We start from the raw sequence: 14,808 nt of genomic DNA, 5'->3' as shown, positions 1-14,808 counted from the left end.
TATCTTGAATGTTATTTTCACAATGTTTACGCTGATGTAATCTCCAGTGTTCTTCAGATGTATCTTATCAAATGTGCAAAAGTTTTTGAACTCGAAAATCTGCATGGAATTTGAACCCTATATTTAATCCATGGTAGTAGCATGCTCTCTTTCTATCAGTCATGACTGTGTAGAAATCCTAAGTAATTAGCAATTGTATTTGGAGTGTCACCCGCACTAAAAATTGAACCTGCAACTCCCAACTGAATTTTTTTTTACCAAGTATTTTATCCACTATGCCAAGGATTTGAAGCATACTGGATAAAAGTATTTTGTAAAATTCAGTTCTGATTTTCTGAAAACTAGTTCATCAGTTTTTCATAGAATTTTGCATCAAATTTTGTCCATTTTCTTCATTATTTCAATCCTCTCATAATATTCTTCATCATTCAACTAACAATCTATAACATTAACTTTAACCCTCGAATAGTTCTTGGCCTCGATAGTGGTGTCTCATCAATAAAAAATACAAATGCAGAAAACGAACTAAATTAACATTTTAAAATGAAAACTCTTGTTTGTTTTCCCTCAAGGAGGCTAAAATGTCCCGAAATAATAATTTTTTGCAAAATTCGCAAATGTCCATCCAATAGTTCTTTACTCAAAACCCAACAAATATTCAGCTTAATGATTATTTGCACGAAACAAATATGGGTAACCCCAGGGAAACTTTGGCTTGTTTGCACCCCCCACCCCCTCCAAAAAGACTAGCAAAAATTTCTCCAATTTGGCAAAAATGCATTTCTTTTTCACAAATATCTAAAAATAATTTTTTTTTTTTATCAAATGCAACAAAACATGAGATTGATAGTTGTTTACATTATTCAAATAATGATAATCAGAGGAAAACTAATTAGTTTACTTCCAAAGTGCTGAAAATTAACAATTTACAACTTTTCCAAGTATGTAAAATTAGCACAGTGTTACCCACTAATAATTTAAAAAAAAAAAGCAAAAAATAAAAAACACTTTTTTATGTCAATCGATTGATGATAAAGAACAAAACATTAATTTAGAAAATTCCCTTTAATGTTTAAAAATATATTTTTTTAGATGTTCATTTTTGAAGAAATCAGGGGAATAACTTATTACATGATACAAAACAACCAAACCAAACATCATGAATAAATATTTGAAGATATAATAAAAATTTGAAGCAGAAAAACCTTTACCATAATCATCAGATTCAGCATTAAATAACCCGAGAGGTTTGATACATTGTAAAACAAAACAATCAAACTAAATCATTACATGATTATTTCCTTTTAATGTTTAACAATATTCGGCGAGTAAGGAGAATGTATACACTAACAGTTTTCTTAGCACGAAAAAATATTTTCAGAAACAACTCCTGTGAAATAAAGTATATTTGTACAGGTAATATAAGTGAAGGAAAAAAAAATAAATAAATAATAAGCTCGTCTGAATCAAGAATCGATATGTCAAACAAATTGCTAGTTTGGTCTAACTTTTAAAATATGGAAAGATATATCTCAGACTCTCTTGCTTATATTACCAACATTCATGTTTACTTGATTCAATTACTTCTGATCGCATAAAATGGGATTCAAAATGCCCCTCTCTTCTGCCAAATTAACAAAAACTGCAAATATTTAACAAATTAAATCTCTATTAGAATCTGACAACATTATACTCAACAGCTATAGACAACTATAGACAATTTAATTGCTTAATCTATTTTTGCAGAAGTCTGAAGAAATAAATCATTACATGGTTACTTCCCTTTAATGTTTGAGAATATTCAGCGAGGAAGACAAAATGTATCCACTCTAACCTAGCCTGAATAAGTATTTTTAGAAGATACTTGATGCAAAAGAAAATATATTTTATGCCAAGTCATGTACTGGTAAACCAATAAAACTATTTACCTCCTGCCTTATAGGGTGTTGAAAATGACCCTTAAATATTAAAAAAAAAAAAAAATTCTTTTGTAAATATCTAAGCATATTTTTTATTTTATTAAGTTTTGCATAAAATCAATCAAAAGTTGAGATCTTTGATTACGTTATTCAAGTAGTGATGATTGCAGGAAACACAACTCATGATCTACTGATTTTATTTTTACTGTGCAGCCAGGAATTACCTTGACTCCAAAACCAAAAGAGCATGTGACATCTTTTGAAATAACCTCTTCCCTGTTGGTTGTGGAACGGCTGATGTCCTGTGTATTTGTAGGAGGTTCACCCTCAAAGGCCATTGCCTCCTGCCTTTCAGGTGGAGTAAATTTATTGCTTACTGCCCGAGGCACCCCTATTGAGGAATACCGACTGGGCTACTCAGGCAATTTTTAATAGGCCAGAGTACATCATCCTTGAGGGGTGTTGGCTTGACTATTTTCCCCCCACCTTCCGACCTTGTGTTACATCTTTCTATGGTAGGAAGAAAGTAACATTTGTAAGCATCATATGGTTAAAACAAAAATAAAAAAGGAACAACATATTAAGGAAGGGAATAAATGAAAAGATAAAAAAAAGATGATTTTTTTCAAAGGCTTTATTTTCATCTCATATGCTTACAAAAAAGACCTTTGTAAAATGTAATAACTGCTGGTTGTTGAATGATTTTTAATGGCTTGCTACAAAAAATTCTAAGAAAATTTCAACCTTGGACTCGGCTGTTAAAAGCCTCATAACAATAGGAGAACAAGTTAGTTTGCAGGAACTGCCAATAGATAATTTTTTTTTTTTTTTGTAAAGAGAGAGGAGATGGTCGTTGAAGACCAGAGACACATTAGAAAACAGAGCAACAATGTTGATTCTCATAGCAGTATGCAATAATTAGCCTTCTCTTATAAAATGGTTAAATAGAGAAAAAGCTTCTTTTTTTTTTTTAACAAGATCCAAAATGTAAAGTTTAAAAAACAAACTGTCAACAACTGTAATACCTGAGAAAATGCAGATAACTTTTTTGTCTAATATAAATGTAAAAAATCTTAAGCTTTTCCAAGAGAATTAAAAAAAGAAATAAGTTATAAAAAAGATTGAAAAGTTTACTTTCTAGTTCTTAACTGTCCTTGCTTTATTTTTTTAAAAATGCATTCAATAATTTTTCTTCATGGACGGTAAGAGCCCCTTTTTAACAGTAAACATATATAACTATGTATGCATGTAAAAATTATATATGCATGCATAAATACATCTATGTGTATATCTAAAATATCCATATTTATATAAAATCTGTCCTGAAGATGCTGCTTCTGTAAAGGAGTTGCAGCAGAAACATGTACACACATATGTAACTAATAATGTTTGTATAAGTAAATACACTATATATATATATATATATATATATATATATATATATATGTTTATTTCAATATTATACAGTTATTAGTTGGCCGTACTATACCGGCGATTTCAGGAGTTAGACAAGGCTATTAATTCTAAACACACCTTACTCACTCATAAAGTAGTAGGCTAATATATATATATATATATATATATATATATATATATATATATATATATATATATATATATATATATATATATATATAAAGTTAGTGTGAGAAAACCCAATCAGACTGCTCAATTATTAAGAAAAATAAAAACGTAATATTTTATTTAAAAATCAAAACAAACAGGTACCGTTGGTTTTAAATCTAAACAAAGGAAACCCATAACTGATCTCCTTTATTAAACTCTCAATAGACTCTGCCTACATCTCCATAGACATAAACAGAATCACGAGAGTCCAGTAAAGGAGATTAATTAAAGTATAGGTCTCCTTTGTTTGGATTTAAAACCGAAGGTATCGATGTTGTTTTAATCTTCTGTATCTGTAATATACATACATACATACATACATACATATATATATATATATATATATAGTTTATTAATTAAATTGCTATTTGGGTCTTACTTTAAAAATCCGGCTGACTGTTATATCATATATATGTGTGTGTGAGAAAGAAAGAGAAAACATTTTTTTTGCAGTTACAGAAGAGAAGTTGATTATATGTAAATTATATAAAATTAATAAATGTGTATGCACACAGATATATGAAGAAGGAGGGTCTTCTCATATATTTATGTATACATAAGTAAACTTTTAAATGTCAATGTGTCAGTTAAAAATTTTCCCAATTAGTAGGCATTGCTCAATTTGCCCATAAGTAACAAGTCCAACATTGATAACAACAACTGTCAAAAGGTGAATGTAATAATGATTAATAAAAACAAACAAACTTGCCTCTTCAGTTTGTACGGGGGTGGGGGTGGAAAGAGGGAGGGGGAATTGTGCTTCATGTTTGGAGACTTATTTTTTTTCTTGTTAACAATACAAATAAAACAGATAAACACATTCAACAACAACAAAATTAGGAAAACAATAAATATTTAAATTCAAAAAGAAAAAAAATACATAGAAAGGGAAGATGTTTTTAAAAAAAAAGAGAGAAAGATAAAAATCAAAGAAAGTAAAAACAATGATATTTCTGAAAAAAAATAAAAAGATGGAAATAAATAGGAAACAAAAATAAAAAGGAAACCAGGGGAGAGGGTTGCCAAAAAGACTTCCCTTGCTATGAAGAGGAAGACAGCCAATAAGAATAAGACCAGAGTTATTTATTTTGTTTTTTTTATCAATAGGAATAATTATATCATAACAGTAAATGTTTATATCAGTTTTGCAGAAAAAAAAACAGAGGCTTCTTCCATCAAGTTTGTCTGCAATTTTTTTCCAACTGCTTAGGATCCACTGTCCTTTTCAGCTTCCTCTGAATTCCCCGCTTGCTTCTTTAGGCTCTTGCGAGTCTGATAGCCTTTAAAGCCAGCTTGGATTTTAGCGGCAGCAAGGTGCACCTGTGGATCCTTATAGTTGATAGACTTGTCATCCTTCTGCCCCTGGTCACCAGTGGTAGCGTCATCACAGGTTGCGACACCGTCATTGGATTTTTGAGACATGGCGGCTTCCTCACTTGGTGGTTCCTGTAGGTTGGGGGAATTGGGATAAAGATATATATATAGAGAGAGAAAGGTAGAGAGAGAGTAGAGGTGGGAAAAGGGTGGATGTAAAAGATAAAAAAAGAAGGAAAAATGTATTACTTCAATATTTGAAAAGATTTACTGTCATAAATATAATTGAAAACCCTAAAACAAAACAAATTTTAAAGAAAAACATTTGCATTTTAAACATGCCATCATCAATTGCACACGATTCAACATCATCTATTTAGTTTTTTTTTTTTTATATATATCCCCGGGCATCGCTGGATAGCCCTGCTAGTTTATTATATAAAGCAAAATCGTGCGTTTGTGTGTCTTGCTTAATCTCAGAGTTCACCAAAGATATACTTACAAATGTCTATATATTCTGATTTAGTATAACCCCCAAGCTAGTTATGATAAAAAAAATAGGCTCATATTAATTCGTTTTGGTAACCAGTAACCATATCAGGGTGTGGAGGTGGTGGGGTATCGTTTCTTTCATTATTAGTGGTAGTTGTTTGAAAATCAACACTGAAACTAAGTACAACGGTTATTGATTACTTTTTCTTTTACTTTCTTTTTATTACAGTAGAACCCCGATATACGGTGGCCCTAGGATACGTTTTTTTCAGGTAACGATATGAAATATGATGTTTTTCCGGTTCCTGGTTACAGTATTTGCCTCACCTTACGGTGTTGTGTTATAATGTTATTTGATTATATGCATGTGTATTATATACTGTACTGTATTTTGTTACTAATTTTTAATGCCGTATCCCGGGGTTCTACTGTATATTAAAATAATTGCAGAAGATTTGCATGAATTAGAGAGAAAGGGAAGAGGTATTTAAAAACAAAATTTTTCTCATTCATAACCCCAGGCAACGACGGGTAGCCCTGCTACACCTGGCATAGAAAAATATGTAAAAAAACAAACAAAAACAAAATAAAACAGCGATGCAATGTGATATATACTTGCAAGCAAACTATAAAATTGCAGCATACTGAAATATCGCAACAATCTTCTTTAAAGCATATGAGGGGCTTAGTAGACATTCTGAACAAATTTTCAAGCTCTTTGGTCATCATCTAATGTGGTAACACTTATACCGGTTAGCTAGTGCTATCTGATCTGAATGCGTGAATACAGATCTGCGTTTTCATCCAGGGAGATTATATATATATATAAAGAGAGAGCAGACGGGAGGAGGATGTAAGAAGTCATTGTTAACAAAAATACATAAACAAGTATGTAGTTTAACATTATGCATACATAAATACATGTATGTGTATGCATTACATATTCATATTTTATATGTGTGTGCATGTGTGTGTGTGTGTGTGTGTGTGTGAGTACATTTTTTACTTTTGGAACTGATTCATATACAGAAATATGTATAATTTAATCTCTTCATTAAAAAAATTATTTCCATAATTAGTCAACGCCATAGCAAACACAAACCATGAAAGCCACATACCGGAAGCTATAGACTCGAGTTTTACAAGAAAAGAAAAGCCTATCTGCAAGACATCGGCCCAGGTTCTCAGTATTTGGATGACTACAGCCCTTGTTGAGTTTGCATTGTATGTGTGTTAGTTAATAGACTTTTTTGTATACGATGTGATGGCTCAGGTAGTAGAGTACTCACCTCGTATGCACATGACTCAGGTTTCAAATCCTGAGTTCGGATATGTCAGAGAGCAGGAGGGTGAAACTCGAGTTCAGGATTTCTTGTTTATGGCTTTCATGGTTTGTGTTGGCTGCAGAGTTGACAGATTGTGAAAATAATAATACAGTATCTCACATTAAAAACAAAATTAATAAAATTATGAAACAACTGCATGGGTGCACATGTTTCTCGTATCAACTTAATATTGAATTATTAGTTTTATTATTTACTACTAATTGAATAGTAACTGAAATAAAAATATAGTAGCGGGAAATAAAAACAAAGTTTGCAAAATAATTTCATTTCGAAATTAAATCCACCACCGTGCATTTCGGTTATTTTGATTATTCAGCGTTAGTAATGTGTACTGACCAAATATTGTTCGAAAAAGAAAGATGGTTTGTGTTAGTAAAATTAGCTTTAATGTCTAAAAATACTTTTCCAATATAATCTGTAAAAATCATGAAAGATTTTTCAAATTGTATGAAAGAAATATTTTTTAAAAAGCCAGGATTTTATAGCGAAATCAAAACCAAATGACTCTTCATTTAGCAATACCTTATTTCACGTATGATATTACTTCCGGTTTAAAGAATGAAGAAATAGTAAAAAATAAAGATTCACTTATATCCTTGTACTTTGTCAACGGATACCATTTTTGTTGATAACTGGAAAACTTTGAAATGAAAAAAATCCTTTTGGTTGACTTTATAACTAAAAAGGCACACACATTTATTGCTGTAGCAAAAAACAAAAACAAAACAATAATACACAAACAACAATGTCATAATACAAGAAACTTAAAATCTAATCCTATTTCGTAGCATAAACAGCTGTTGAAGGGAGTCAAATTTAAAAGCTGAAATTTACAAGCTCGAAATTCATCGATTTCAAAAGAAACAATCTGAATCAATTTCCATTAACCAAAAAAAAAAAAAAAAAACGATTCCTACACAAACAAAACATCTTCAAAATTATTTAAAAAATAATTCAACAAAAAGAGAATTAATAAATAAACTTTAAAATATAAATATTCAACGTTTTAGCAAAAAACAAACAAAAAAAAACAGGAATAAAAAATATGAAGATTCAACAAAAATACAATTGAACACAATTTTTTATATAAGAGGCGATTCAGTTAAAACAGAACAGAAACTTAGTATTGGAATGAATACAGTTTAGCAACTTTCTAACAAGTTATCTTGTGGGATTTTCAAATAACAATCCGTCTGAAATATTCGTACTTGATTCGAACTATTCCATTTTTCGTTTCTCCTGCCCATTATTCAATTAATGGGAATATATTTTACTTTGCATCAGTTTATTTCTAAAAATGCATATTCATCGTAAATATTTTTTTCAACTTAATATTGAACAAAGTTTTCCCCAGACAGTAGCTTTTCTTAGAAGTATTTAAAATTCTTATGCTCATAACAGTTTCAAAGTTTTGGAAGTTATTTACACTCAACGGAGAAAGCAAAACTAATATAATTAAATTAGTTATAGTTTCATAACAATTTGGTTCATCTAATAATTTAATGATCAAACGATAACATAATAATTTAACTAAAGAAATCCTATTTAAAAAAAAATAATAAATAAAAAATAATAATAATAATAATAATAATAATAATAATAATAATAATAATAATAATAATAATAATAATATTTTGGTAAAAAAAAACAGCATAATTTAAAAAGAATGAAATAAAAAAAAATTATAAAGACTCCAGAGCAGTGCCGGATATGTACAACTAGTGTTGAAATAAAAAAAAGAATAAGTAATTGTTTGAAATGTTTGAATATCAGAATCTGGTTTGTCTTCACATCTTAAAAAAAAACATATTGATCATCCATGCATTCAATCCTCAAAATTTCCATTTGTTTTTTTTTTAAAGAATAGTGCTATTGTAAGAATGTTATACATCCAAAATGAATATCCACGCAGGCAAAAATAAATACTGAACAGTGCCGAAACAGAAAACAAAATTATACAGGGATAAAATATATATAACGATAGTAAAAACCTTTAAAAGGAATGAAGACAAAAAAATGCATAAATAAATTTGTAAAGAAAAAAACGAAAACAGAATTCTTGGCAAGTGTAAACAGACATTAGCAATTGAAAAAAAAAGAAAAAAAGTTAAGTGTTCATTTCTTGTCAAGAAAATTACGACAGTAAATTAAAAGAATAATAATAAACAGACGCTCAAATCAAAATTGGACCTGTCTCGTGTCTGCTATTGATGACGACTTTCAACAAACGACACGAAAAACAAAGAAATTGTTCCGAAATTTTTGAGATGAGGATTGATAATTTGAATTATCCGGACTACTGTTCTTATGTTGGTTGATATTTTCAAAACGTTTCAGGTGATGTAGCCTTAGATCTTCTTCAGGTGCATTTTTCGAACTTGTGAATGTTACATCAAACTCAGAAACCTATACGGATTTTCAAATTGGACCTTTTATTTAAACTATGGGGTGGATTGTTTTTATACTTTCACTCATGATGAGTGTGGGTAGAAGTCTTACTTAATATTGACTCGTGATGTAACGGGTAAAGGCATTGATTAAAAATCAGCTCTTTTCTGGGTGGGAGTCTATTCGTAAAACGCTTATCATTGGCTAGTGATGGACTTGAAAGTGATATTTTTTTAGCTCCTTACATCAAGTGATTTTGGAGCGATTTTCTTTAAAAAAGAAATTAATTTGGCATTGCCTACAACTTTGTTCTACCAACTGCAACGGCATAGGTGCCAAAGTGTAACAACCTTTTTGTTCCTTTCAGTCCATCAGGGACGTAGAGAGGGGGTACGTGCTAAGTGGATAATAGGCTTTCCTCCATATCACACCGCTCAGGTAACACCCAACAACACTCAGTCAACAAACCTACAGCCTACAACTGGAGAAGACACTCAGCTTCGCCACTTTGTGACAGAGATTGTCACTCTGACATTGGTCTTGTAAGCCACAAGTAGCGCTGCTCCAGCCGAGTAAACAAACAGGAGAACTAAGTGAAGAATGCATCACCCATGGTCGATCCTGACTGATGTAGGCATACTACTACTAATACTAATCTAGGACGGCCACTCCTCGAAGCGTTATCTTCTCTGAAAGGGGGACGGATTAGGATTTACTGACTTCTTGTTGTATCACACAGAGATGCAAAGGATGTTACTCTCGTGCATGGAATGTAAAAGAACTGATCTTCTACTACATCACAAGAAGTTATTCATCAAGAGGGATTCAACGAAATTACTGATTGGGGCACTACAGTATCGATGAGAGGGACGTAGAACTAAAGATTTGATTATACTGAATTGTGTCATTGTATACCGAGTTTGGGAAAACTTTGGAAATGGAATTAATATTTCTTTTGGATATTCTATTTTATTCAGATACTGCATGTTTGCATTAGCTAAGTATTTTGTGTTTATTATTTCCATCCCTCACCCAGACTCTTTTCATCCCCACTGAACAGCCGAGTTAATTTCTTAGGACACTTATGTTTAAATATGTTTCTTATATTTATGTTTGGACTCATGTAATTATTTCCCATGATATATATATATATATATATATATATATATATATATATATATATATATATATATATATATATATATATATAAAAGAACGATTATTTTATTTACTGACTTTCTGTGTTTGACCCCTCTTTGGCTCGTTGGGTATTGCATGAAGATTTTCTTGGGGATATTGAATCCTATTGTGTAATAAAAGCATTTTATCTATATAAACTTTTGATTGTTGTAGTTCTGTGATTTTTGCCGTCTGTGTGCTTCATATGCGTCATATAGGCTGTAACATCTCAGGTCTGATATTTTTTAATATGTTACAAGAATGTACTGCCAATTTTGTAGAATCTCTGATTCTGCGCAGGGATTTTCTCCCTAAGTTATCCCTGCTCATATCGTTACAAACCGAACTAAAGAAGCTGGTAGAAAAATCCTGTTTTTGTTTTTTTTCCAGAGTTTTTGAGATGAGGATTGATAATTCGTATTATTCTCATTTGCTTGTTATACTGTTATTACGACTGATATTAATTTTGACTTTCTCCAAGTGCACTTTTTTTGGAACTTCATGCCGAATAGCAGGAACTGGTGTTGAAATTTTTAGTTAAACTCTTTGTAGTTCCAAATTTTAAAACGTTTATAAAGAGTTAAGTTGAGAATTCAACGCAAACTCCAAATGCAATATAAACATTCTCAAGGTCGATTAGAAAGTTTTGAAGTTGGAAAAGAGGCACATATGATTTTGAAATTTTTTGAATATGACAGACAAGATGAGAACAGTAATCTGAATAATCCAAATACTACAGACATTGTCTAGTTAAGAATGATAATGATGATGACAATGACAATGGAAATAAAGAGCTGATAAAATGTCATTGGACAAATGGAGCAACATAGCAGCAATTTAATAAAAACAAATAAATTATATATATATATATATATATATATATATATATATATATATATATATATATAAGAAATAAGGGGAATTAAAGAAATGATTGTTGAAAATCGAAAATTAATAATTTCATACAAACTTAATTGAATATTGCTTAAATATCTACAAACTGGAAATATCTTTAAAGCATGAGTCCTTTGTTTGTAGCGGAAAAGTGCTTTAAAGGAAATATTACAGAGAATGAAAAGCAAAAGGTGAAGGACGCAAAGAAGACAGACAACCGAAAATTGTGCAGAGATGAAAGAAAAAAGAAGATGGCAGTCATGTTAGATTAGCAGCATGAAGGCAGGAGAGAAGTTGTTGAGTAGCTTTACACAGTACCACATCTTCGGTCTTCTTCCGATCCTTCCTGGTAATATGTCCACGGAAACTGGCTTGGATTTTCACAGCTGCGGCAGCTAATTCAGGATCATTTAGATTTATATCATCAATCTCACTCGACTTAGCTGCAGTTGATTGGACTTCGACTGGAGTCGGAGTCAGGATGTGTGATATTTGCGTTGGAGTTGGATTTAAGTTGCTCTCCTCTTCCTGTAGGGGTTAGCAGTAAGAGACAATTAGTGGATTGGGCTACGATGGAGTTCATGCTCTTCTCTTTCATCGACTGAGTATTTTGGAGAAGGAATTTACTGACTTTATTTTATGGTAAATATTCGAGAAATATAGTAACAGGATAAATTTTAAGGAAACTTGTCACAAGATTAATTGAGAAGTAAAAATCGTTTCCGGTAAGCCTTAGAGGATAGTTGAAGATGAAGAACGAATGAAAGATGATCATTTATTGTAATAAATCTGAACAACGTTTGATTATTTGAAATTACTGATTAAAGAAAACCATGTTTTTTTTTTCACAATCATAAATGATACCAATCAAATGGATCAAATAGTTAAACAGTTAGAACTAAACATCCAATTAATAAACATTTAATTGAAAAATACTTTAAAAATTGATGAGTAATAATCATGTCATTCAATACAGTAATTTAGGTAAACATAGTATATGCATTTATGTTCTTTTTTTAGATAGATGAGATGACATTTGATTAAAGAAAAATAAAAAAACAGAAACTTCTTAGAATCCGTGCTGGTGCAATACGTTCATAGTCCCATGCTCAATCAGTGAAACAAGGAGAATATTTAATACTAATCTTTAGAAAACAACAAAAATGTTAACATTTTTAATCATCAAAAATAAAAGAATTATCCAGCTTTGATAAAATTTTCAGCATTTGTTCATTAAATTATTATTATTATCTATAAAAATATCCATCAGATTTTCAGTCAGACTCAAATCCCCCTGATAAATTGTTGCTTGATTCAGACTAGCCTATTTTTCCTCTATTATGTTATTAACCCAAATATATTTTAGTGTGCTTAATTTTCCTTTTCATAATAAATATAGCCGGCTAGTATGTTCGTGAATCTTAGGTAATTTTTTGAATTGTGAAAAGAATTTCGCACATTTCTCTGTGTGCATCCTCAGATCGAGATTTTTTTTTTTTTACTGACCTAATAAAAAATTAAAATTTTCCATTACACTTTTTTGTACAGCAATATTTGTGTGTGATATGATTTCCGCTCGAATACAGACTTGAGTTTTTTCAATAACATAAGCACTCCATAATCATTCGGCCATAATGATGTTCTAATGATATGTGATGAACATAATAATTATGAATGCGTTTCTCTTAAAGCGAGTTCATTTTTTTTTCGTATTTTTTTTATTTTTAATTTTTTACTGATTTCCTTACACATCTTTTGTAATATAATCCACACACAACTAAATTCTCTTAGAAAATAATTTTATACTTTTCGGCATAGCTTGCAAAAGAAAGAACAACAAAAACGACAATAAGGAAAACACTAATTCCGAACTAACTCAAACACATTTCATGAATAATTTCCGAGAAAAGAATGAAATTTAAATAGTTAATTTATTCCTTTTACTTTATATTGATAAATTATGTGCAAATGCTGGTGTTAACAATGATACTAATATTTTCTTTATCCGTCATTTGATTTTCCTCCAATTAATCGAAAATCAGGACAGTTAACTCTGGATTATTGCTGAGAATTTTACTTCCATTCAATTTCATAAAAATAGCGATTCTTTTCAGATACGTATACAGAGGACACAGTTACAAAAAAAAAAATTTTAACACTTAAGAAAACACTAGTTTTACTTTGTGTAAAGATAGAACAGGCTAGCACCTTTCTGCGACAAAAAAAAAAAAAAAAAAAAAAAAACTTTTCCATTCCAAAGAAAAAGAAATTGATGAGAGGAAAAGATAACTGGAGAAGGGGAGAGCCTTAAAATTCGAAAGAGGAATAGAGAGATAAGACTGAAGATGGGACAAGGAGAGAAGTGGATGAAAATAAAGAGCTGATAAAACATGAATGGACAAATATAGCAACATAGACAGCAGCAATTTAAATGAAAACAAAAGAGAGAGAGAAATTTATGTTTAAAAGAACATGCTAATTTGCTAGATCTTTTGCAGATGAATGCAATTCCACAACCCATATATAACAAAATTGTATTTTCTTTTTAAATAAACACAAAAAAGGTTTTTTTAATATGAATATCAATATTAAAAAAAAAAAAATTTATATATATAAGTTATGAAAATATATATGGCAATTAAGCTACACAGAATATTCCGCGTTTCATTCTTGTGAGAATTCATTACACTTTCTTCTCGTGAGAATTTGTCAGGCATAAGCCTGACGAATTCTCACAAGAATGAAACGTGGAATATTCTGTGTAGCTTAATTGCCATATATATTTTCATAACTTACTACCTAGCTCTACCTATGTATTGAGCACTGTTGAAGTAAATACTGAAAATTTATGCATAATATTATATCTTCATATATTAATTTATGTGATTAAATGAAGTAACCATTATATATATATATATATATATATATATATATATATATATATATATATATATATATATATATATTAGTGTACATTTCAACTGTAACTGTAAAGCAGAATTTACCCAGGTGGGTTAAGCCAGCTCCAAATGAGTTTACTGCATCTAACGATAAGGCAGTCCACCTTCGTTGATCGACAGTATAATCTTCAGCATACTCAACCGTTCCCGGTTCCAGTGAGGAATACCAAAAGCGCACAAGAGGTTGGGCAGCCATCCGTTCCATACCTGTTTTAGCTGTTCCAGTCTAGGTTTCAGTTGGCCACCTCTGTACTTCAGATGTGATTAGGGTATATATATATATATATATATATATATATATATATATATATATATATATATATATATATTGGTTTTAATCTTTTCTAATTTTCTTATCTTTAAAAGTGACATGAATAATTAATATATCTAATAACATGTGACTTACTAAAAACAAAAACACACTTTCATAAATATCCTATAATCAGTTCAGCTAATTATCCCTGACGATGGATTAAATGCAGAAGAGACTAGAAATTACAACACCTATTGCTTGCTAGAAAGGATACAAATGAAAATTTTCTTCCAATTTTTTTTGACACTCTATAGACTAAGGAAATTTTCATTTGTATCAAACAATAAATAGTCATTTCTTATCAATTTGCATTGATTTTGAAAAATTTAAATTTTTCAATTCATACCAATACTCTACTCATATATTGAGCATTTTGA

The 14,808-nt window shown here is 30.3% G+C and overlaps 1 protein-coding gene across 11 annotated transcripts in view; it reads right to left on the bottom strand.

Moving 5' to 3' along the window:
• Positions 1–4,607: 4,607 nt before the first annotated feature.
• The window catches only part of LOC145277764 (uncharacterized), a 513,076-nt gene continuing 502,875 nt past the window's right edge, over positions 4,608–14,808 (bottom strand). For 10 of the 11 annotated variants that reach the window (XM_080129496.1, XM_080129499.1, XM_080129500.1 and 7 more), the window contains 2 exons: positions 11,477–11,686; positions 4,608–4,991 (listed from right to left, as the gene is read on the bottom strand). In XM_080129496.1, the coding sequence (XP_079985622.1) occupies positions 4,752–4,991; positions 11,477–11,686 (450 nt within the window). In that variant the 3' untranslated portion in view covers positions 4,608–4,751. The remainder of the gene's footprint in view (positions 4,992–11,476; positions 11,687–14,808) is intronic. The other variant, XM_080129506.1, reaches the window with a different exon arrangement.

This window comes from Euprymna scolopes, chromosome 6, assembly GCF_053919585.1.
Source record: "Euprymna scolopes isolate OS-2025 chromosome 6, ASM5391958v1, whole genome shotgun sequence".
NCBI lineage: Eukaryota > Metazoa > Mollusca > Cephalopoda > Sepiida > Sepiolidae > Euprymna > Euprymna scolopes.
This window is presented reverse-complemented; position numbering and strand designations above follow the sequence as displayed.